Source organism: Struthio camelus, chromosome 1 (assembly GCF_040807025.1).
Source record: "Struthio camelus isolate bStrCam1 chromosome 1, bStrCam1.hap1, whole genome shotgun sequence".
Taxonomy (NCBI): Eukaryota; Metazoa; Chordata; class Aves; order Struthioniformes; family Struthionidae; genus Struthio; species Struthio camelus.
In genome coordinates this window covers 45,257,681-45,283,312 of record NC_090942.1, presented here as the reverse complement: position 1 = coordinate 45,283,312, position 25,632 = coordinate 45,257,681, and the positions used below count along the sequence as shown (strand labels likewise).

General features: G+C 36.4%; 1 protein-coding gene across 4 annotated transcripts in view; it reads left to right on the top strand.

Moving 5' to 3' along the window:
- PPP1R12A (protein phosphatase 1 regulatory subunit 12A) overlaps window positions 1-25,632 on the top strand; it is a 134,505-nt gene that overhangs the window by 90,254 nt on the left and 18,619 nt on the right. For 2 of the 4 annotated variants that reach the window (XM_068936358.1, XM_068936360.1), the window contains 10 exons: window positions 3,567-3,782; window positions 4,581-4,675; window positions 7,778-7,900; window positions 9,775-9,936; window positions 10,397-10,573; window positions 14,379-14,469; window positions 16,355-16,552; window positions 16,729-16,897; window positions 19,044-19,162; window positions 19,644-19,709. In XM_068936358.1, coding sequence (XP_068792459.1) covers window positions 3,567-3,782; window positions 4,581-4,675; window positions 7,778-7,900; window positions 9,775-9,936; window positions 10,397-10,573; window positions 14,379-14,469; window positions 16,355-16,552; window positions 16,729-16,897; window positions 19,044-19,162; window positions 19,644-19,709 — 1,416 coding nt within the window. The other 2 variants (XM_068936359.1, XM_068936361.1) reach the window with 2 other exon arrangements.

Genomic DNA, 25,632 nt, shown 5'->3' with positions numbered 1-25,632 from the left:
GTTTTAAATGAACCTAATGAACTTGTTATATTCAAATTTTGTTTTGATGATGTTAAGCAGCTTTATAACTAAAAACGTTAATATGACTACTGTTTGTCTTCAGTTTGAAAATAGCTTTGCCTCCATCTCTAACAGAGCTAAAACCATTCAGTGTTAGTGCTAGTAGTTCAGAAATGTCTGAAAGATGCTTGCTTTGTAAGATAGAATCTACTGTCCTTAGCAAGTCTGTAATGATGAGGCAAAGAGACTGAAAAGCTAAAGTTAAAGGCAAAAAAGGAAAAACATTGTGACAGTGCGGAACACATTAAACGAAAACACGCATACATAAATTTTATTTGTACATCTGCTACAATAACTGCAGGCAAGGTAAAACTGAGTTTTAAAAACAGACTTGAATTTTCTGTAATTATCTGGAGAGCAATAGTTTCCAAGAGACAGTATCAGGAAAGTTATGACTAAAGTATAATGCAAGTTAACTGAGCAGCTGTTGAAAATCTTTTATGCACAGAAATTACTGTTCTGTCTCTCTGTGCCTATATTTGTGGTGTACTTGAGAAAAGGGTGGCAGGCAGGCACGACCTAACTTTCAAGCGTCCTTAGGAGTGTTCAAATAGTACTTAGATGCAGAAGTTGAAAGGGATAGCTGAAGTAAGAAGTAAGAAAGTGCTGTAGCTCCTAATCCTGATTTCACTGTGGTTAGAACCTCATGGAAGAACCATGAGGGTGCCTGATGTATTCAGTGCACAACTTCAAAAATACATCCAACAAGACCATATTGCTTGCAGGAGGCTTTTTCCAGCTTGACGTGAAGTTAATCAGAATGAATTTTAGTTTTAATGGCGAAGGAAAGATATACGTGTGTAGTCAGAAGGTGGTATACAAGTCAAATATTTTTTTAGAGTATATAAGCAAACTAGATAGTAAGCCAGTAGAGCTTTCTTTATCATCCATTATAACTTTTCTATACACATCATGATCAAAGCTTAACCCTCTTCAGATGCTTCCAGGAAGCATGCTTATGGGAAATGGAAACTATGATAGACAGAAGCCATAGTGGAGAGGGAAGACAAGCTGCTGGTGGAAATAGTATGTATTGTGTTTAGCTCCCTGGGGCTTACGGGAGCTGTATTTTTACATGCGCAGTAGAACCCAATGATAATTCCTCTTGTGAAGTGTGCTTTAATGCAGTATATGCAGGGAATGTATTTTAAATTGCCCAACTGCATCATGTTATGTGAGGTACTGCTGAACTACAGGGTGGGCCAACCGTCCTGATCCGAAGAACTGCTTTGCAAAAATCTTCATGACTGAGATTCACATGATTCATCTTAAAAGAAAAAACGTGTGAAAGGGGAGTTACGGGCATGGTTCACTAGCAAGAATAACTGCTGTTTCCCCTCTCTGGTCCTTTGTGGTTGGGCATGCAGCAAGATTTCAGGATGGCGTTGTGATGTTAATCTAAAAAGTTCCTGCTGGCTCAGTTAGGAATTATGGTTCTCTGGCATGGGAGCTGCATTAGGGTTGCTAAGAGCTGCACAGAACCCAAGAGCCACGAGTTCTCTATGCAAACCACAGCAAATGGGGGCGGGAGGGTGAAAGACATTGAGAGTAATTGCTAGCTTGCTAATTTTGCTCAACTGTAATGAGTACAAATATATAGTGTGAATTTTACTGCAAGGAAATAAGCCTACTTTATATGACTTCATTTTTTTTAAAATCACTGTAATAATAAAAGCATTTGTGATAATTGGTTAGTTTAACCAATGTACTCTCCACCCATTTTTTGTGCCCTGCTTAATTATCTCTGCATTCTTCGTATTCTGAAATTTCTAACCCTTCAAATGCTTCATTTTTCTTGTCATCTTCTGAGCTTTCTTCATCTTGCAGTCAAAGTTTCCTAGCTTTTGCCTTCCAATAAATTTCTCTCTTAATTACGAGAAAGCATTCTAAGTTATATGACCTTTCGTGATAGGATGTTGCCTAGTTGTTGCTAGGTGAGATGTGGATTGATGTTCCAGAGTTGAATGATCAACTAGATACAATTTTTTTGTACGTGATTAAATTATGATACATGAAAAAGATGTATTTTGATTTAAAAAAGAAGAAATAAGTCTGATTTTTTTTTTAAGCTGACTGAAAACCCTTCGTAAACCACTAGTACATTGGCATTTAGTTTTAACTTTTTTGTGAAGTAAATAATGGTAAATCTTATGTTTGGTCTTAAAGGTAAAAGCTACAGGTTAAAAGTTAACCGCAGTTATTGGTATAATGCGGAATGTGGAAAAAAAATCAAGTCCTCTGTACCTACAAAATAAATGGACGTTTATGCCTAAATTGGTTGCCTCATAACATAACATGCATGTGTTATGATCTACAGAAGCAGCTGCAGTTCATATCAGTGAACAGAAAGGCTTTGTACTAGTAAAAGTAAAACAGCACTGGGAGATATAAGTCACCTTGCACCTACTCTTGCACCTACCGTTTCAGGCTTGTGCCATTTGTGCTACTACGATTCTCCTTTTACACTAGATGGCCATACCATATGTGGTTCATGGGTGGTGCACATGCAGTGTACTAAGGTTGAATTTTGGTTTTCTTCAAGCCATATGGCAGTTGATACTACTGCTTTCTGTCAGAGGATACTGAAGTAAGGGGATGCTGGGAGTAAAGGTACTAGTTTGATAGGTAACTTAGGTTGTGATGTCAGTCTTGATTAAGGGATGTTGAGGGAATGTGAAGGAGGATAAAAAAAAATAGGGGATATGGTAGTGTGAATCTTGCAATATTCTGAACCATATTAACATTTAGGCATGAACCTTGTTAGGTCGACAGGCTTTGTTCTCCTGTTCCGTGCAAACTGTAATTCTCTCTCTGAATTATTTAAGCATACTGTATTATGTTTAATAAGAATCTGTTACTAAGGTTTTGAGCATCTTGCTGCTTTTTGGTATTTTGTGTAATGAAGAACTACATAACATAAGCATAGGAACAAACTATGTGGTTTTAAAACAACCTTTTACTTCTATTTTCCATTCTTTCAATCTTCATCTTTGTCTTGTCTTAATTGGCTTTAGTATGATTTCATTCCTCCTATCTTGCCTGTGGTGGAGTCAGTAGATCCTGCATCATGGAGGCAGGGCTTGCGCAAAACTGGCATTGTTCTTGTGCCCAATAAGGGTGAAAAGTCTATGGTGAGGCTCTGGTGTGCACAGGTTTGTGTACAGGATGCAAAATAACATTTAATCAAAATGTTGATTACCAGAGTTGCATGGTTTTTAAGTTTGTGAAAACTTTGTTTGCATCTCATGATCACAGTGTGTGTTACAAAGTGTGGGTTTTTCCGAGCTAACGTAGAGGAGTAGTCTTTCTTGACCAGTCTTCTGTTTCTTATCTCATTAACTAATTGAAGAAAAGAGTGTGTAGGTTGTCTCTTATCACAGCACCCCTAACAATTCAACACTTCTATGATTATTGAAAATAGTTGTGTTGTCAAATTTCCACAAAAAGCATGAATTACCATAGGTAATGTAAGTTAATAGCTTTTAATTTGCTGCTGTGTTTTATAGTTTCCAACATCGGCAGCCAAGGTTTCTCCCAAAGAGGAAGAGAGGAAAGATGAATCTCCAGCTTCTTGGCGGTTAGGGCTTCGAAAAACTGGTAGTTATGGTGCACTTGCAGAGATTACTGCTTCCAAGGAAGCTCAGAAAGAAAAGGACTCTGCAGGTGTTATGCGTTCCGCTTCAAGCCCTAGACTCTCCTCTTCGTTGGACAACAAAGAAAAGGTAATTGTTTTCAACGTGAAGCAACATTTTGAAGAACTGATCTGCTTTGTTTAGCATAAATGTTAATGATATATTGTGAAGGTAATATGTTGTCATTAGAGTGTACACCACACTATTTATTAAAATTGCAAAGAGTTAAAATGTGCAGCTCTTTGTAGTATCTTTGAAAATACTGTATGCATCTCTGCTTATTTAGAGGACCTTCATTGTCTGGTGACCTGATGCATGTCTAGGGCCTTCCTCTTTCTGGAACTTGCACTGCTAAGTGGTACTATTTGAAACATTTAAGGGAGACCACAGGGTTGATAGTTTTGGCATCCCTTGGAGAGTGGTGCCGAAAGAATCTTCAGAAGAAGGAAGATCTTTTTGTATTCCTTAGTCATTTTTGAAGGTATAGTCTTACATAAACAAACTCAGTACATTGGACCAACTGAAGGACTAATTTGGTACAGGTAACTGAGCAGTGTGTAACTTTTGTGGTTCTGTTTCAAGTACAAATGTTTAAATATGTTTTCAGGATTAAGAATAATGCTAAGCTACTTTCAATCATGAATTTTGGAGTTGTACTGCAGCAAAGCAGAAACAAGAGGAATCAAGTCATTGTCATCACTAGAATGAAAATAGAAGCAGTTTGCTATTCCTGTTATAGTCCTTATGAACTTTAGATTAAAGCTCATTTGTATTACTGGGACAATAATAGAAATATGACTGAAGTTATAATGATTGTTTTCCAACCACTAGAATTATAATCAGTGATTGTAACACTTACTAAAAAAAAAAAAACAACTTATCTTCCAGGAGAAAGATGGAAAAGGAGCTAGACTTGCCTATGTTGCACCTACAATACCAAGACGACTGGCCAGTACCTCTGACATTGACGAAAAAGAAAATAGGTGACTGAAATTATCCTTACTGTTAAATATAAAATTATTTCATTTTATAGTGGCTGGCAAACTTAGGAATTTAAAGACAAAATGCTAATTTGTAGCATTATCCTGGTGCTTAGATTATGCTGATGCATAGCATAATCCAATCCCCAAGTGTGTGCTATCCTGTAAATCATAACTCATTTTAAAATCCAAACTACTATATGGCAAGAGCAGAACTGGACCATGAATGTTATCTTGAATCTTGGGGGAGAAAATAAGAAAAATGCGAAATCTTGGACTACTTTACAGTTTCATAAGTTTAAAATCATTGGAGTAATAAAAGCTTTTTACTGGTTTGTCTTGAGCCATGGAGTGCTGCTACTGTGGCTCCATTTTCACTTTTGATAAAAATAAAATGCCGTGATATTACAGTCCTTGGTTAAAACCATATCATCCAGCAGCAATGATGTACAAAAATCCTAGCTAAGTTACAAGAGCAGTTGTAACCGCCACTTCTGTTTGCCTTGTTTACATCTTGGCCTTCTGTCTGCTTTTGGGGCTATTTGCGTTCTTCACTATTACTTTTACTTTAGCTTTCAGTTTAGAAGAGGAAGAAAAAGGTTTAGGTGCATAGACTTGTTCCCTATTAGGATTTGGTGTACTTTCATGACATATTATTACCTTGTGAAAATTTTTCTGTTTTTCACTTCTCTCCTTTATTGAGGTTCTACTCAGCCAGTTTCTTGGATTTACTTACAGTGCATAGTAAAGAACTTAAGTCTCCCTGATGTATCATTTATATAGAATTATATTCAGTTAGCTGAATGTTGGATGACCTGAATTGAAAAGTCCTCTCACTGCTCATAATGTGCTATTATAATCATCATCTCTAAGATGGACACACCTCTCTACATCTGAAGAGTAGCTTTTTTTGTTGCTACTCTTGAGAGTGGCTGAATTCAAAGCAAGCACAAGATAAATACCTGGCTTTTCTTATCTCTTCAAAATAGTGTTGCCTGAGTTCAGTCTCTAGGTAACAGTATCTGTTTTGAAGCAGGGCTATTCCAGATGTCATACACCCCTAAAGTTCCACTTGATCTGTTACCATCTCTCATGTTACTCGGCCAATTTTTTTTCATCTTTATTTCTATAATAGGGCAATTTAGATTTTCTGTTTGTCTTTCTCATTCTGTGGGAGTACCGTGTTCTTCTTCAAGGTTGAATTTACTGGTCAGCTTTGTTTATTTTGAACATTGGTTGTTCCTATTTTATTTTTTATTCTTTTGAGATTTTCTTGAAGACTCATTCTCCAAAGTGTCTTGACTAGGTGGTGTCTTAAGAATAAGAGAACTATTTCACTGCCGTTGTATTTCTTAGAAACTATTATTGCATTGCATTGTAAAGGGATTAAATTCTGCTTCAACGTTGAGGTTTATTTGCCTGCTTGACCTGCCAGTCTTAACCATTGTGACTTATCGACAGACATAGTTCCAAATCAAAAGTGGGTATCAGCAAAATCATATTTTTCCTAATACGCATTGGGTGAACTGAAGTCATCAGTCTCATTTGTTCTAGTGTTGACCAAGCAGTTGACTCGAGAGCCTTCTTCATTCCCAGGTGTACCAGAGATGAAGGCTGCTTATAATCAACCTCTTTGGGCACGAATACCTTGGCTACTGCATGATTTGTGAGACAGCCCAGATTACTTATGTAAAGCCATAAGAGATTTTTAACATTTGGTCTGACTTCCTTTGCATGTAGAATTTAACCATCTACTGGTTGGCTACCTTAATGAATTAAGTTTAAGGTTTCTGTTCTGCTGTTGTCTCAGATCTCTGTCCTTGTTGCTTATCTTCCTCAAGGATCTTCTGGATCCTTGTTCTACCTGTCTGAACACCTGCTTATTTGGCTTATGGCTGATGTAATCCAGATAACTTCCTACAGTGGGTAATGCAAAGGACTTCCAGATGAATCCCTGCTGGGCTTTTAGATAAACAAATCTCAGCCATCCAGCCTCAGCAGAGTGACTGATTCTGCAGCAAAAGTGCTGAAATCTGTAGTGTCTTGGCAAAATGATACCTTTGGCAATTAAAAAATTTGTCTTGCCATCAGGACCTTCATAGATGTATGGTAGATAATATCGCAGAATTAAGAGTTTCTTTCTGCTGTGAAGAGGTAATACTATACTGGCCTGTGTTTGATCCTTTTTAAAAATTGTTTGCAACTGCAGGAGGATTAGCATACTCTTTTGTGCAAAAGGAGGTAGGTTTTAAGTAAATTCTGAAGACCTGCAACCTGAAGACCAGTATCTGAACACCTTAAATAATCTTTGCAAGATTTTGTTATGTTTTCCCTCGCACAGCTGATTGCTTTATATATGCAGTTTTGTGAAAGACAGATTTCTTTCTTCCTTCTATCTGAACTTCATTTCAAATCTTGTGTTTATGTTTTTGTTAGAAATTCAGGTTTTTGCGTCTCAGTATCAGTGTTTAAGGTACTTTTTCCTAAGTAGATTTTTTTTTTTTACCAAGTTATTTTTTGCTGCTATAAACTGCAACAACAGGCTGGAAATTCCTCATGACTGAAGTAATGGCAGCTAATGATATGCGGCAGGCCACTCAGGAATGGCGACTGGGGGCCTGTTTACACTAGTCTACAGTGTCATGAGTTCTAAACGCTTGTCAGCTTTTGGACTTCCTATCGTTAACATCCAAAAATGAAAAATCTTCTGAAATTAACTTCTAAAACAACTGAGTAGTTTTCCTTTGGTTGTTCCTCTGGAGCATTTCAGGAGCGGATGGAAAAGCCTCTTGTCACTATTTTGAAAAAAACAAAGCCGGCAATGGTCACAGCTAAAAGCTGATGATTAATTTAACGTAGATGAAATTCCCTTCAACAGTTTTGATACTTGTTTTCTATTACTCTTCTAACGGTATTAATGTGAATGTAGTATTCTTCCACAGAACCTTGAAAAGGGTTGTCCGTTAAAAGTTATTGTTGTTCTGCGCTATTAGGTTTGAGTTTGTTATCCGTATTTTTCATCTTGGATTGGAAATTCCTTTTAAGCGCCCATCAAAAACAAACTGCTTTAGTATGAGTTGATAAAAATACATTATTTTTTTACAGGGACTCGTCTGCTAGCTCAATACGTGGTGGCAGTTCATACACAAGAAGAAAATGGGAGGAAGATGCGAAGAAAAACAGTTTGAATGAAGGTCCTACATCGTTAAACACGAGTTATCAAAAAAGGTACAGGACTTGCTCTTTTCTGTTTTTGGATTTTTTTGTTTGTTTTTCAAAATAAGCTTACAAATCAAGAGAAATGAATTAATTACTGAATCCTTTAGTTTATAAGAGCAGTTTAAATTCAATGGTGCCATTTTAAAATGTTGTTTATTATAATTGCAGAACATGCATTTATGCTGACATGGTGCTGATGTGCTTATTTTAAAGGCACACAGATTTCACCAGCATAGAGAGTTGCAGCAACTCTTAATTCAATTTACATGCTTCCTTTTCCCTATTATTATTTATTTCAATTTGTCTGAAGTTTGACTGACTTTACAGATTTGTTCAGTAGCCGAAGATAACTATGTTTTACATGCTGGAATAGAAGTGGTTCTGCTTGATATCTGAAAAGTGGGAAAATATTTTCCTGTTGAGTTTTGCTTTTAAATGATGGTATCAGAAGTCCTGGGCTGCTCTCCATAATGGTAGATTATAACTATGCCTGCCTTGAGTATTGACATCATAGAATGCACACACAAAGCTAAAACTAACTGGAATGTAAACTAAATGATGATAATATGAAAATAGTTTTCGGATGTGCACGGTTGCCATCTCCCACAATTTTCTCAGAATGGATCAGATCGTGCAAATATCTACATTACATAACTTTACTCCATTCCAGAGTTTCAGTGTGGCTGTTTGAGTGAAGTTCTTCAGTGGAGTTAGTTTTTGCAGGACTGGACAATAAATCATAAAATGAATAGATTTAAAAAAATAAAAAGTGTGTCATTCATGTAGCTGAGCTGCGCGTTGAAATGTGCTGATGAGGTACATTGTGACAGGTACTTAAATATTTTTCCCCTTTCTCTCTGTCATGACATCTACGTATTCAGTGCCAGGTGGTCTATTTCATACCATATAATACATAATTTCATTTTCCTGATGTTAGATTTAAGAGAAGTATTGCTCAAATTTCATATTCTTGATCAGAAATGCATCATTTGATTTATGAGAACAATTTTTGAGGATGTTAGCTTTCATCAGTATTTATGCTTCAGTCCTCATATACAGTGCTGTCTCACTTTTGAATAGTATGCAGTGCTTTAACTGTGGGGTTTTTGTCATTTTAGAATTCATAGCAAAAGAAACAAAGATCAATAGCAGAATGACAAACTAGCATGTTTCATTAAATCTTTTGTAGTTAGTAATATTATGCTCCATCCGTCCTACCTGTGGGATGTTAGGTTTAACCACAGGGAAAGCATCCTGGCTTGGCAATACAAAATTTGTTTAGCCAGAACCAATTTATAGAATTGTGGAAACCACTGGATTGCCTTTACAACTTGAAGAGCAAGGGGAAAGCATGAGTGGGAGGTTAAGCTTTCTGGGAGAGATTAGAGTTAAAACAAAAAAAATAAATAAGCAGCACATTTAATCTGTTGAAAGATATAAGAGGAATGGTGTTGATGACACTTTCTTTTCTGACAAGCTTTGGAGTAAACTTCTGCATTTTCTCAAGTCTTCAGTGTCGGTGAAACAGCATTTTGAAAATGAGATATTAGGGGCACTAAGCAGTAGATTGCAGTAGATGCAATTAAGACATTAATATGTATACCTCTGAGATGACGTTCTCTATCTCCCCTTGCTGCTGAGAAATGGTCAGGACTAATGGAAACTTCTCTCTGCCCTCTGAAGTCATAAAACACAAGCCCTGATCAAGGAAGTAGTAAAAATAATGGCTTTGGAAAACATCTCTTTTGCTCTAGAAGTTTCCAAAGTACGATTGAGACACAAAATAGACAGGCAGGAATTCAATGGATTATTCAAGACTTTGATATTTTAATGAATAAAATTAGGTAATACAAATGCCTCTATTGTAAATGTCTCTCCCTCAGTGGCTCCTTTGGTAGAAGACAAGATGATTTGATTAGTTCTAGTGTTCCAAGTACTACATCAACAGTTACCTCTTCTGCTGGTCTTCAGAAAACACTGCCTGCCAGCACAAACACTACTACAAAGAGTACAACGGGTTCTACTTCAGCAGGTGTACAAAGCAGGTAATGGCACCAACACACTTTTTTGGTGTGGTTTTTTTTTTTTTTTTTGTCAGGTCTACTATGTGCTTATGTATGTGCATGCGTTTTTGTTTAGTAGATCCTGGGGTTCTGGATTTTTTCCTTTTCCTGTTAAATTTGTTTTAATTTTATACAATTTGGCTCAAAAATTATGAATGGCTTTCTACTGTAAAGTAACAGCCATATTAGTAAAAACAAATCCAATGTTAGAAGGGTTAAGAATAAAAGTTCAGTTATTGTGAACTGTTTCATTCTTAATTTCTTCAATTTAATAGCTCAAGGTGAGCTTTTGTAGTTGAGATGTTTCTCGGTTTGCTTTCCAAAAAAAAAAAAAAAAAAATCCGTCCCTCAATTTACATGTTATTAGATGTTTAGTAAAGTGCTTTCATTGTTTAGCTGTTTCCTTTTCTCTTTTTTTGTGTTGCTGCTTGTTATGCTATAGTACCTCAAATCGTTTGTGGGCTGAGGATAGTACTGAGAAAGAAAAGGACAATATTCCTACAGCAGTGACCGTTCCTGTTGCACCATCTATTGTAAATGCTACAGCCACTACCACAGCCATGACTACAGCTACTTCTGGCACTGTGTCCTCAACATCAGAGGTCAGGGAGAGACGGAGGTGTGTAAAGGTCCTAAGAGTAATGTTGCTCTTGTACACAAGTAATATTCTTCCTATTTAAAGGAATGTGTTGGTTACCACAAATTTGGATAGTACAGTACGCGAAGCAGTGTTGTTTGCTTGCTATGTGTTGAGACAACTAGCAACGTGCCTCAGCTGATATAAGAAGAACTGGTAGAGACCATTCATGAAACTTAAACTTTCAAACTGTAGATTTTTGACTGTCCTTGAATTCTCATTTGGTACGCGGTGTTTGCTTATTTGTATTTCTATTAATAGATTAAATGAGTCCTCTTAAAAATATCTCTAATGCAACTACGTAAAAACCACTGGAAAAATTATGAAAATCAGTAATTAACTACTTATTACAAGTGCATTGTTGCCACTTGAACTACTGTGCCACTGGTGAAATGCTAACAAGTTACTATGTGGCATTTATTTCAGTCATTTTGTATGCCTGGCCTTATTGAGAGAAGAATATTGAACCAAACACATTCTGTTTATTTCTTTGGTTAGGATCTCTTCCATTCAAAAAATACCATGCAATTGTAAATATAATGGTGTAAATGCTATTTCATATGAAGAAAGAGTAAGAAGCTGATGTAAATCTTATTTTAAGAATGCGAGCAGTGTTTTTTTGTTATATGGAAGATGAGTTATGATTGGTGCATGTTTATGTTTCCATAAATAGTAGTTACCTCCTATTTAAGGAAGCGTAAGTAAGATTTCACAAGGTTCATAAATCCTGTTAGCTTTGCGTGTGTTTATGGCAATTTATAATAGTTTATCCCTTTATTCCTCTACTTAAATCCAAGTTCAGAGTTTTGTATTGCTCCTGTAATGGTTTTCAGATGTAACTTCTATATCAGCATATATATCTCTGTATTTTTGTGGAGATAATGAAGCTGTTGTTACAGGAGAAACCTGAATTATTGTGATTCACATTAGGGAGCAGCAACAATAACAAAATTTGACTGCGCTCAACGGAGCAATTGCTTTGCGACGTTCATAAAAATAGACGCAAGCAGTAGATACAGGTGAAAATATCAATTTTTCTTCAAAAAAAAAAAAAAAGAAGAAGAAGAAGGCAGGAAGAGACCCAACAAAAATGCTTGCTTTTTTTTTAATAGTTCCAGTTTTAAACTGCAGATGGCAATTCAGTCTCATGTGAATTAGAAAAGCAAAGAGATTCAGAGTTAAGACTTTCACTCTGTCCTTTGCTCTCACTAATGTATATGTGATATTGCACGTATACTACATAAGATCACAGTGCACTTCTAGGTATCTGCAATGGGCCTGAAATCTCTTGCCTTTTAGTTATTTACCTGACTCTGAGCCCATGGTGTAATGCAGTTGTAGATGCATTCTTGATGCCATGTTAAAATACTCATTAAGTCTTAGAAATCAGCAAAATAGAAATAATTACCATGTGCATGTGAGAAGGTGATACCCTAAATATCTGCACATGTATATCTAGCTATGCAACTGTCTGTATATACACAGATACATATATATATATGTGTATGTGTGTGTATACCTATATGCATGAAAAATACTTTCTTTATATTAAATATGTTATATGTTAAGCATTTTTGTGAGAAATGAAATTGGCCAGTCCGTATTTATAAAGTGAAAATGTGTATTTGGAAAACATTTTTGAAGAAACTTTTCAAAGAATTTTTGAAAAGTACACACATCGCAAACTGCTTCTAGTGTTGAAGTATGTAACGATGCATCATTTTGGAGTGAACTGAAGAAACTGTGTTCTTCATTTAATTTTCAGGGTTGGTTTAGAGCAGCAGGAAAGAGAAGAGAATGACAAACTGGTAGCTTTAAAATCTTTATATCATAAGTAGAAGTGCACGGCTAACCCGTAAGGCATGTACAAGGGATGATGCTAGGGAAGGGCACTTTCCACTCAGACGGCACCTATAGTGTGAACCTGACTCGTTCAAAGTTTGTTTCCCTTGCTGAGGATTCAAGTATTTCACGTTTCTTGGAGATTACAGTTTTCTTGATGAGTACGTACAGAAGGTGCTACAGAGCAACTGAGATGCGCAGCAATTTCCAGGCCCTAAAGGTTACACCCGCACCGCAGTCAGAGCAGCGTGAGTAGGGTAAAGCTTGTGTCTGCCCATGTGGCTCTAAACTGGAACCAGTGCGAACTAGCTTTACATGATAAATAGTATTTCAGATCATATTAGCTAAGGTAGTTAACAGGCACCCTTTCCCTAGTACAAATAGGGCCTAGTGCTCCAGGAAAACAGGACTGTTAAAATGCTGTGCAAGAGAACAAGATAGGGAAGCTGAATATTTATATTTACTTACAGGTTTCTGTAAATGTGTCATGGGAAAGGGGATGTTTCTACATTTGTAAATACAACAGCTAATTATGAATATTTTCTTTTAAATCTGGGGTGATTCAAAGTCATAAGTGTGATTTGTGTAATTGAGGTTTATTTCAAAATTTTTGAAGTGTTTTGTGTGCTGATAAAGATGTTACTAGACTAACAAAAGAACTGCTCTTTCCATAGATAAATGGTTTAATTGTTAATAGCCAATGGCTTCTCAGACATAGACCATTTGAATCGGTAGCCACATATTCTTAAATAATCAAATTGAAAAATAGATACATTCAGACAATATTTAGAATCTGACTCTACTAGTTTAGTATAGCTAGTTTTGTGATCTGAAGTGCCTCAGAAAGGGATTTTGTGTGTTTTGAAAGCAGCCTTTTAGCAACCTTCTGTTTTTACTTTTTCCAATCTTTATCAAATCTGAGGATTAAAAGAAGTTATAAGGTTAAACTATAACAGCATTGCTAGAATATTCTGTAATAGGAAAATCAGCAAATGCATTAAGAACTTAAGTTGTTTAACTTGAAATTTAAGGACTTTTTTTGAGTTGATGCACATAGCTGGCACCTAACCCGCTGCTGGTGGAGGAGGGGTGATGCATTAAGCATGATCCTTCGGGCCCATCTAACCTTCTCTTAGAACAACAGGTGATGAAGTGTGATGGTTTCACATATGTTGCTTTTTTGTTTGCTTTTTTTATTGTTTTAGACCCCTGCTCCCTAGGGGATTCTTCTTATTTGAAGAATCTCTTTGTGGCCTTTTGCTCAGAGCCATTTGGCAATTACCTGCTAACTCTGCAGGGCTTTTTGGGTGTTTTCTGGGAATGTATTTTCAAGTACTCTCCCCCCCCCCCCCCCCCCCCCCCCCCCGGGAGTTGGATTGTTCAAAGCAAGTGTGGATTAATCATGTGAAAATGTGTTAATTGTCTGCTCAGATTTTTAAGATTTTAATTTCAGATGCTGTACATGGTATAATTAGCCTTTTTTTGCATTAGCAACACAGCTTTTCTAAAAGCCTACAAGTTCTGTTAAAGGTATGCACAGACACACGCACACTGGCTGAGGTGCTCTACCCCTATATTGGCAGACTGGTGAAATCCCAAAAAAGCTTAAGTTAGAGCAAATGGTGAAAACAAATCTAGATTAAGTAGGAAAATTGTACGTCTTTCAATTGAGTGGTAAAGTTACTGTCTTGTTGAATATGGCATTATGATATTGATGAAATGTCTAAAATGTAATCTATCTTTAAATATTTAGATGTTTCAGATTTATTCTGTTGAAAAATGTGAACTTTTTAAAGGAGGATGTATGTATATAGTATTTAGTTAGAGCTTTTCTTCTAACTACCTTGCTTTTCAGTCATGTCATATGTCTTGGTTTCTTTCTGACTGTTTAATGTGTTGTACAAAAATTACTGTTTGCCAATTTTCTTTGTAATTAACTCTTTAGATCATACCTCACTCCAGTAAGGGATGAAGAGTCAGAGTCCCAAAGAAAGGCTAGATCCAGGCAAGCAAGACAGTCCAGAAGATCTACACAGGTATAGTTTCATTAGAGTTTCTACATTTATAGAGGCACAGCCATGTAGCTCACAGAGTACAGTGAAGTTTTAATTTCCCAGTAAAGCTCCAGATAAAACTGATTGGTCTTCCTGGTATAACACTGTACCAGCAGAGGAAGTAAATACCTATTCTTTTTCTTCTCCGGAAAGCTTGAGGGCCCTCCATTGTGCAATGAAAGTTTAGCTTTTCTAGTCACCAAAGAGTGATTTAACGCAAATTTGAGAGGAGACGCTCCTGCACTGAAGAGAAGTTTTTGATTGCCTTACATTGAAATGGCTTACTCAAGTAATTGCACCTGATGTTATGGAGATGTTTAAACCTAAGGCTTTGAATTCTTCAAGAACTAACAGCCATATGCTTACATCTCAAGACTTTATTTGAGAAGTAAGCACAGCATGGTGTATTACTTGAGTTTCTACAGCTTTTTCTGCGTATGTACCATTGAAGGTAATATGATTGAATTGATAAACATATGGATAACCAGTAAGATCTGTGTCACAGAGAAGTTAAGAAAAGTTTCTATGGTTACAGAAGAGTACTGGGAGAGAGCTTTTTCATATTTGCTAGTAATCTAGAATATAATAGCACGCTTCCTCAGAGTTTCTCTCTCTCAGTTTAGGTACTGATATTTTTGGTGGTTTTTCATTTCTGCACGAACTATCTTATATTGAATTTCAAATAGTACCATCCTCATACATAAATGGATCTGACAATGGCAAAGTAGATGATTTTTAAACACTGCTTGAATGCTTTCAGAGCAGTACAGTGATTACCAACCATTATCTTCTGGGAAGTGTTTCTCTCCATCTGTTTTTGTGTGTACTGGCAGGCTGACAATAATCAGCAGAGTAGTCCCTGGATAAAATAGAATAAATAAATACTCTTGCCAGCATCCTATCTGCTTTAAGACTAAGCCTGTAACTAAACTATTTACTGATGTTGCTTACAAACCTTTACAATTGTAAACACCTCAAATGTTGCTGGTAACATTTCCTATTGAGAAGTGTACACTGTTTCGCAGAGGTTTATCCTGGTGAAATTCCTTTTTACCTCTTGGTACTAATGGACAATGCGGAAAGACTGTCAAAGTACAGGCTGAATATTATTGAATCTTTACAGTGAAGATGCTGCAAGAAATTACTGTGTTACAACATTATCAGCACAAAAAGCAATTAAATAACTAATGACAGCAACTGGAAAGTTGTCTTTGGAGACTGGATCACGTACAGTATTTTCAGCAATGTTTCAGTAAGACACACCGGCTGAAAGCGTAGTAGAGAGAAGTTGTCATTTTTTTCCCTTAAGAAATGTTTAGCTTTCTGAGCTTATTTCATTGTTAGCTTTCTGAGCTTATTTGAAAACCGGCTTTTAGTCTCAGAATTTAACAATGAGTTACAACTTTCTCTGCTGCTGTCAATGCAACTTTTGATGCGTTGTGGACCTAAAAAACCAGTTTTAGTGAGTGAATTTGTGAACTGTCAGGACCTTTTGAAAATCAATTTTATGTGATTTAATTTTTAAGGTTGTTCTTTCAAAATTTAAGATGATTATGATTTTGTAAGGATCTAGTGGGTTCGTGAATGATTTCTGCATGGTTTTCTACATGGTTTGTCTGTACTAGTTCAGTTGAAATGGTTACTGAAGAATCTGCGGTAGATCACGTTAGAGCAGATGTTACTGATAGGTATTTGGTTCCAAGATTCGAGAGAAAACTTACAGGTAGAATTTATTTCTTAATAGGTAGAATTAATTTTCTGAAGGTGAATTTTGTATTTAAAACTATCTTATTTAGTGTGACCATCTATAGTAATGCAAGTTGAGTAGTATATTGAAAAATTGTTTGCTTACTGCTTATTTTCACAGGGTGTGACACTGACAGATCTTCAAGAGGCTGAAAAGACTATAGGAAGAAGTCGCCCCACACGAACCAGAGAACAGGAGAATGAAGAAAAAGAAAAAGAAGAGAAAGAAAAGCAAGATAAAGAAAAGCAAGAAGAAAAGAAAGAATCTGAGACTAAAGATGATGATTATAGACAAAGATATTCCCGAACTGTTGAAGAGGTATTTTCATGATGGGTCTCCTTAGGTAGAGAAATTATATGAATCTTAACTCCAGTTACACTATTATAAATTTGGTATTACCATAAACATTTATGTACATATTTAAGTGTTTTAATATCCTGTTTTGGTTGTGTTTATTCTTTGTAAATTAATTTTGACATTTTTCTGCTGAATAGCCATATCATCGCTATAGACCAACTTCAACTTCAACTTCTTCGTCATCCACCTCTTCGCTCTCCACCTCTACTAGCTCTCTTTCAACTTCAAGTCAACTAAACAGACCAAACAGCCTTATAGGTATAACTTCTGCCTATTCTCGGAGTGGAACAAAGGAAAGTGAGAGAGGTAGGAGTACTATATGTGAAGGGGTTTCTTGCTTTTAATGGCCAAAGGCAGACTGTGTTTCTGAAGATGATTCTAAATTGGGTGTGGTGTGTTAAGACCACTGAGGATGCATCTTACTCTACTTTCTATAAGAAAACCCACAATTTGCATACAGAGAGGGAGGAAAAAGAGATTATCAGGACTGGATGGTCTTTTACAGCCTTTGAGTATATGAGTCTGGGTTTTTGCCTTGGTGGGTCATAGAAGTGTCAAAAAGACACTGCCTTTCCTCTGCCTGTAACGCTTTTGTTTCTGCTTTAAGACAGCAACTGTGATAAAATACCACAGTGGAGAGTTTAGATAGTCACTTGCAAGTATTGAGGAAGAATTTTACTCAAATAAATAATTGCTGAATAATTTGGTTTATGTTCCCCTAAGAAATATGAGGAATTAATGACCGAATCAGTGGAATAATGCTTTAAAGCACTGAGGACCTCTCATGGTTTCATGCACTGCTGAGAAAGGAGGAGACGCACACTTCTGGTGGTAGCGTGGTGTTAACTCGTTGTATTTTGTGGAACCATACTTCTAGATACCTAACTGGTTTATCTAATCTTATACTGAAGATCAGATTGCTTGACTCAGAGGTCAGAAAGAAGCTTTTCTTGGATGTCGCAGAGTCTTTGGCATCGTTTCAAATGTGAATCACCAGCTATAATTCTCAGAAATGTCTTGCCTTTTAGCTACCTGTCAAAGGATGAAGCTTTTGACATGCACTGCAATTTCCTGTTCTCTTTCGTGGCATGCTGTTGTTGACTTGGGAGAAATACTTGAACTGAAGTTATTGATTCAGTATAGGTAACTGATTGAAACTAATGATTTTCTTATATAGAGGATCAGATTAAAGGAGCCATTGATCTGAAATATCCATGAGCTGTGTAACAATATTGTTGTGTTCCATAGATTGATATTTTCTGAAAATGTTATTGAGATAACTTCAGGGATGTGCTTTCTTATTTTATTCCTCTGTCCTGACGTGAACTGAAATTTAGATTAATTTTTTTCAGTAAACGATGCTTACTGTAGGAAACTCCTTCTAGACTTTTCTGTGGAAAAGACCCTTATATGTAAATACTAGCTACCGCAGGTTTTTCTGATCCTGATTTTAGGATGAGAAATATATTGCTGTTTGAAAGACAAGAAGTAGAATCATAATTTATTTGAGAAAGGTGTATATTCACTGTGAATATTTATATTTCCTCTTTTCTGTTTCATTCTCCCTTCATGGTAACACGTTCATTTAGCTCTGAAGAATAGCGATGGTAAAGCTAATTAGTCGTGATACTTGGATCTGTGCCTAAATCTATGGTTTCTTGCTTTAATAAAAGAATAGTACACTGAATAAAATGCATGATAATAGGTAAATAACTTCTGTTTTGGCAGCCTTTAATATTTTATTATAGTATTTGACAGCTGTTTATATTTATTTATATATTAATATTTATTTTTCCTACAAATTGCTTGTTAACCTATAGGAGATCAATGAGAATCCCGACATATTAACTCAGTGTTGAATTCAAGTTGAATTTCTTTTAAAGAAAAAGAAATCTGTGACATAGTATTAATCTAACCTAGAAGGATCCCATTTTATCCTTCAGAAGGGAAAATGTAGAGGTCTGTAACAAAAAAGTGGACTCTGAGGAAGATTTATCAGACTTGTAAAATACTTATGTAATACAAATGTCTTGATACAAGCAGAATATTACTTGTTTGAGGAATGGCAAAGAATTACCTTACAATTTTGTAATTCTGTACTTTATACAACATCTGTTGATACAGATGTTACTCTAATTATGTGACAGTTCTGAAAATTCAATTTTAAGTCCAATTTACAGCGTATTGCTGTTATACTGAAACATTTTGTTTAGGTGGCTGACATGGAATTAGCCTTTTGCAGTTACTGTTTGACAACTTGAACAACTACAATATTTTAGAGCTGTGTTCTGAGGAATGTATATTGCTGCAAACCCTATATGGGGTAAGAAGCTCTGTAGCCAATTTATTTCAGGTTAAAACTGTAAGTAAACATTGTAAAAGACTAAGAAGTATCTCAGATTAGATTATTTCTGTGTCATATTTAAATGAACAAGAAAGCTTTTATTAACAGAAGGGGGCAAAAAAGAGGAAGAAAAGGAGGAAGATAAGTCACAGACTAAATCAATAAGGGAAAGGCGGCGACCAAGAGAAAAACGACGATCTACAGGAGTCTCCTTTTGGACTCAAGATGTAAGTGAAAGACTGCTGCTACTAATGTATAGCCATAGTTTGCAGCAGTATAGAATGCATGTTGTGCATTCTTAAAACAGAGAATAGCTTGGAGTGGTATGGTATATAACTACTGGAAAAATTGGTGCCTTTTCAAGGTATGTATTCTCTATGCATCTCTTAGGAAGCATTCAGAAATGAAATAAAAATTGAGTCTCAGTTATGTTGGTCATGCTAAAAATAACTCTAAAATATCCAAACAACCATAACATAATAGGAATTAATCACAGTGTTTATGTAAGGAAAAAATAATCATTGAACAATTCTTTTCGACTGCATGCATACTGAAGCTGTAAGAGTGAAACTCATGTCCCATTTATGCTCTATACATTTTCAGTTAGGTAGAATTCTAATAGTCTTGAATTTTGATACTCTAAGTCTAGAACGTCTTTGTCTCAGTAAGCTTCCAACAGCTTAATTTTTCCTCTCCCTCTTTCACCAGAGTGACGAAAATGAACAGGAGCACCAGTCTGATTCAGAAGAAGGAACAAACAAGAAAGAAACTCAGGTAATTAGTAAAGAATAATTCATCTGTTAGCTTTCTAACAGATTTTATTTTGATTGTGAAACTGTTACTGCAGTTGGAGTCAGTTAGAAGAGCACATATTGTAGACTTCTTATGAGTTTTGGAGTGCTTTCTGGTTCATAACTTGCTGCTATGTTTCAGTTTCTTTTCCTTTGCAGGTTTTTTTTTTGGGGGGGGGGGGGAGGGCTGTTAATCTTATCTTTTAGCACATATATGAACTGCAGGCTTTAATAACAATTTTTATTTTATTAACAGTAGCTAAAACTGTCTGTTTTTCTCTTCCATTCTGAGTGTACAGAAGCAATCTGCAGAAAATGTTGCTGAAAGTTCTGAGACGTAGGTCAGGAACATGTTGCAGCAAGTTACTTGAGCGAATTTTCAGTTTCTACCTTATAAATATCTTTGTTTCATCTCTTCTGCTATTTTCAGGGAAATGATTAGTCCTGTGACTAATGCACACTAAGTAGAATCTTTCTTAGATTAAAAACAGTGCTGTTAATGATGTAATTAGCATACAATACGAAAAAAAACTTATATAAGAAAGCTTTGAAACTTGAAGAGCATGATCTACCTGATTCCTCCATTGAGGAAAAAGGATTTCTGAACATCCTAATTCAGTATTACTAGTCGTCTTAAAAGGTCGATGAAAAACAAGATAATGGGATTGATGTGATCGGAAAATTCCTTGTAATCAGATTTGTGCTTGAGAATGGGATGACGAGAGGGGTTAAAAAGGCAGCAGTGACTTACGCTGTACTGTAAAATGGTATGGCAGAATATGCGTCTTTTGGCCTAGCCGCAGGAGTAATGCGCTAGGGAATTAGTGTCATTATCGAATAAGAAAACTCAGTGTTTTTCTTGTTTTTGTAAAAGCTTCCATTACGCATTCCTTAACTAGCTCAGTTAAGAGATTCATTTAGTCCTATTTTGGTTTGCTGCCTTGTTTTCACTGTCACCTTAACATAAAGGCATACATAGTCTTTATTTTCTTTTCTACGCTCCAGGACATATTGTCATCCTTAGATTTTTAATTATTCCGTATTCTGTTCTGTGGAAAGTCATTTTGGCAGAACATGCGCATGGAGCTCCTAATAGAATTAGACTCAGATTAAAACTACAGTCATACAGTGGTCATTCGGGCCGAAAATTATGAACGTGATCTACCGTTAAAAGGGGGTGTGTGTGGGTGTGTTGGGGTGGAGTAGTAGAGAAGAGTGTAGAATTTGCACCAAATTCATGGTTTGCCTTGGAAATTGATTCTGAATTAAATTTCTAAACTAAAAAAGCTTCTAGCCCATATACTTTTAGGAAAAGACATTGATAGTTTAGTTGAATTATAAATCAACATAACATCAGGTTTGAGTTCATAGAAAGCTCTGAAATAAGCTTTTAAATGTGTGACCTGAGTTCTCTTATCGCACAGCTACGTTAAATTGATTTTGCTTTGTTTAATATAAGCTGTTTTGTCACATCAGCTGCAGAAAATATGAAGACAGCTTGAAAGTGAGTTGAATATTAAAATAAGTATTTCAGGAGTTTTCAGCAATTTTTTTTTTTCTTCTAAGCATAGTTGAACCCACTATGGAATTTCCAGTCTAGCTTTGAAATTGAGGAGAATGTTCTAACATTAGTAATATTACAGTCCTCTTAACTGAGATATATTAGTCATATACAATAATGTAATTGTTTTATTATTAAAGGGTTTTTTTTCTTTTGCATACCAGCTATTTTATAAGATTATATCTGTGAGATTTAAAACTTTGTGGGTTTCAGATATCTTCTTTTCCTTGGTGAATAGCCATTTCGAGATTGATAAACTGGGAACTAAATGTTTGGTACTTTGATGATACTTTGGTACTTTGATGGTACTTTGTCATCTCTGAAAAATGAGAATGGAATAGGCTTGCATTGATCTGACAGGCAATTTATTCCCAATTATATGACAAAAGGTATATTTTTTGATTTTTTTCAAATACTGAAAAAACTTGCACTTTCTGTGTTGCTGCTGCTAAGTCTAATTTCAGTTTGACACAGATCTGCACGCTTCATTGCTGAAAATTCATTTTTGGTTTTTTGCTTATAAATCCTTTCCCATTTTTCAGAGGAGAAAAGGAAGGGGATTTGGGATAAATTAAAATTAGAGAGAAAAGCTAAAGTAAAACCCAGAAAATAGTTAATGCGTTTTTAATTGTGCTGATTATTTTATATACTATTCAGAAGGCACAAATCTCTGGAAATACTGAATTTCTCTGTTACTCCCTTCTGCGGTTCTGCTATTGTTTTTATTGTTTGACGAAGGTACAAGCCAGAGGTAGGAGATGGTAACTATAAAATTCCAAGAGCTTTGGCAATAACTCAAGAATTTAAACTAAAGAGAGGAGGTCAAGAACAATTGCATATGCTACAAAGAAAATTGAAGGGCTGTAGACAAAATAATTTCTAGCCTGAAATATATCAGGAACCTGACAAGTGTGTTACATTATTCATTTCAGAAGTCTTTTGAAAGAATTGACTTACAAGATTTCAGTTTGTGCTTTCTTGTTCCATGTGCAGAGCCTGTCTCCTGTACTTAATTAATCGTTCATCCATAAAAGAGAACTAATAAGGAGAAGTCAAACCTCACTAACAGCTTAAAAGTTGAAGGTTGTTGTCATGAAATTTTGTTTAGGCTTCTTAGTGCTAAAAGTTAAGATTTTTTTCAATACTGCACTAAGAATGTTATGTTACAGGAAAATGGTGTTTCTGGAAGAAGGATATAATCTTAGAACTAAGTTGTGGAATAGCAGTTCAAAAATAAAGTAGTCTGAAGATCACTTTGGAAAATGAGGAACTCTAGATTAAAAAAAAAAATTTCAGTGAAGCCTGTTTTTCAGTTATATTTTTGCTTGCATCCTTTCCCGTACTTCTCTCACAAATATCATCCAGAAATTGAGGCTACGAAGAAATAAATTGTTTTTGCAGATAAGCATGTTCTTTAAAGTAGCGTTGTTCTTGGGAACAACGGAGAATGTTATTTGCATTGATTTGCTTTAACTTTTCGTTTCTAAGAACAGTTATGTTTGTCTGAATTCTGGGGACAGAAAGAGATAGGAGTTTGGAACTATGCTGTTGGTAGCTGGAGTGTGCCAAAAATAAATGCAGCCATTTTATGTATGGGTAAACCTGACCTAAATTTAATAAATATAAAGCAAAAAAACAAAATTGTAAGACTGCTAAATCTTATCCAGTTTACTCATTTGTTGCATCATTGAAGATGAACGCTTTTCAGAAGTCACAACAAATTTCAAGGAGGATGAGAAAAGGATTTTACTAGAACATATTCAAAGCCCTGCTTTATGGAAATTGAAATGTGCATACCAAAGTGATACCACTATTGGAGCAGCTCCCGTTACTGTCAAACATGCCTGAACAGTGCGGCTGGTTGTTGGCTGCCCGTAGGGAAAGAAGTATTTGGATTTAGCTTTGATTTAAGTTTTTGTTCGTGTACTCTTTAGAAATCAGTGTGTTCTCTACCTTTTTGATGATTAGATTTTACTTTGCATTTAACTTAGTCTGTGGATTGAGATTCCCAGATGTTCTCTCCTTTTTAAAGTGATTTGGGATAGCTATTAGGCCTTGAGGAAAAAATAGTGCTAAGTATGAATATGAAACCTGATTTATTAGGAGGGGAATGTTGGCCAGACACTCCAAAAAAAGACTTAAGGTATAACAGAGTTGCCAATGCTTGTGATAATGTTGAGTCTGATGTTTGCTATTCTTAAAATTTAATTTTCGAGACTGCTGATTTTTTTTCCTCAGTGAGCCGTTTCCTTACTACGTTTTAGCCGTCTTTTTACTTACTGAAGCTGGTACCTTATCTTCACTCTGTGACACAGGAGAAGATAATGCCAGAAAAAGAGAGAGTAACTTGTAGGAAATGAGGAAAAAGTATTCAAGCACAGAAAAACTAAAACCAGGGTATTTGGGAGTGAAGCTTTTCATGAGATGAGTATTTGCAGGGGAGAAGACGATATATGCGGTGAATGAGAAAGAGCTGGCACTTGGCTAAGAGATGAGAATGGGAACATGATAAAGAAATGGCAGTTCTCTGTTCAGGAAACAATCAGGAAAAGACAAACATCTTTGCACAACAGCAGATAAAGGCTCCTGCTTTTATTAACATTGAAACTTGGAATTTGTACGCTTGGACTGGACTCAGAAGAACTCCAGTGTGAGCTGGGTGGGGGGGAATGGTTACAAAAAAGTGAAATAGGCAAAAAATATGTATTTGAAAAATAAAGTTGGTAAAATTGTAATAAAATGGAATGAAATTTTATTTTGGGAGAGGTCCGATGCATCACTTTTGAAAGATTTTCCTAATATTGCTAGTTTTCATAAATTACATTAGCGCTTTTAATTCTGCGAGGATAAACATCAGAAGCTAATCTAAATAACCTATCAAATACCATGCTCAAATCCTGATTTTTCAGTTTTGCTGCTGTGGAAGCTTTCCAGAATCGCTCACTGAGAATGCTACCAAAAATTGCACCTGACATTCACGTTTAATTTCCCTTTCCGGTAGTTATCCTAACCTCTCCAAAATGTAATGTGCCGGGGTGGAAGCTTAGTGTGCATTTTCAAATACAGAGCTGCTTCTGTGGCACTCTTGCGGTCTGTATAGAGTGGCTGTGTAGGGTTAGAAGCGAGTGTTATTTCAGCTTGCGTAAAGGAGAGGATCTTTAAATTTTTTCCTCAGTGCTTGTGTGCTGCTGATGCAGCTTGGGCTCCCGCGGGCTGTTCAGCTCCACGACTACCTTACGAGCGTCCATCTCAGGCGCGAGCTGCGTGTGCCGCGAGAGCAGCGTTGGCATCGTTTGTCCTCAGACAAGCTTCATGCAGAGAATTTAGGGTTACTGTCCTACTTTTTCCCCAAAACGTTTTTGTCAAATCTAAAAAATTGTGACTGGACAGAACTGAACTGAACTGAGAAAAATTGAAGGGGAAAATGAAGAAAAAAGAAACAGTTAAAATGGCGTACAACCCCCTCCTCCCCCCCCCCCCCAATCTCCAGGCCTCTCCTACCTCAGCAATTTTTCTTCCCCCTAGCAGAGCCGCAAGTTTCTGTTGCGGAGATGTCCCGCCTGTGCCTTGCTAGCTCGCCTTGGTGCTCGGGGAGCTACGGAGGCTTCAGGTTGGCACGTGCCCATGGCATCGCAGGGCCACTAGAAGCAGAGAGCACCAGGCTTCGGCAGCCTGTTTGTTAAGGGATAACGCAGGGAAAGCTTAGTTTCTTGTGATGGCTGGCATGCCTTGCAGGTTAAGGTTGAAAGGACCGGTGTAGTGTGTTTCTGCATACGACCTTCCTTCACGCTAAAAAGACTGTAAAGTCTGTACCGACAAAGATTGCTGCTTTGTCCCACATCATGCTCTGCTGTTAGCTCATGGATTATATGGTGCAATCCTGTAATCCCACCCTGATCCTGCTTAAACATAATACGTAAGATAAGGGTCATACTTAGGTGGAAGTTAATACTGTTGCGGCCAGTAGCTTAAAAACTCTGCACGTGTAGCTGTGTGTCACCAAACTGTGACGTTTTCCACAAAAATCCCTCGGTTCTCCGCATTCTTACTCTTACAGAAAATAATATGTTGATAGGCGTAGTTCGGCTGGTGCACGTACTTTTGATATCCTCCAGGGAGTGAATGCGCTTAAAGGTGTCAAAGGGGAAATGGAGGGTGTTGTGGAGAATGTGACTGTTTTCCTCGGTGCAGGTTGAGAAAATGCAAAAAATTGAAATTCTCAAAAAAAAAAAAAAAAAAAAAAAAAGTGGAGAGAGAAGGCTCCAGCCACTGCTAGGTGAATGTTATTGGAGGATGTCCAGGTGATCATATATCAGTAGATTTTCTTGAGTGACATGTCTACATT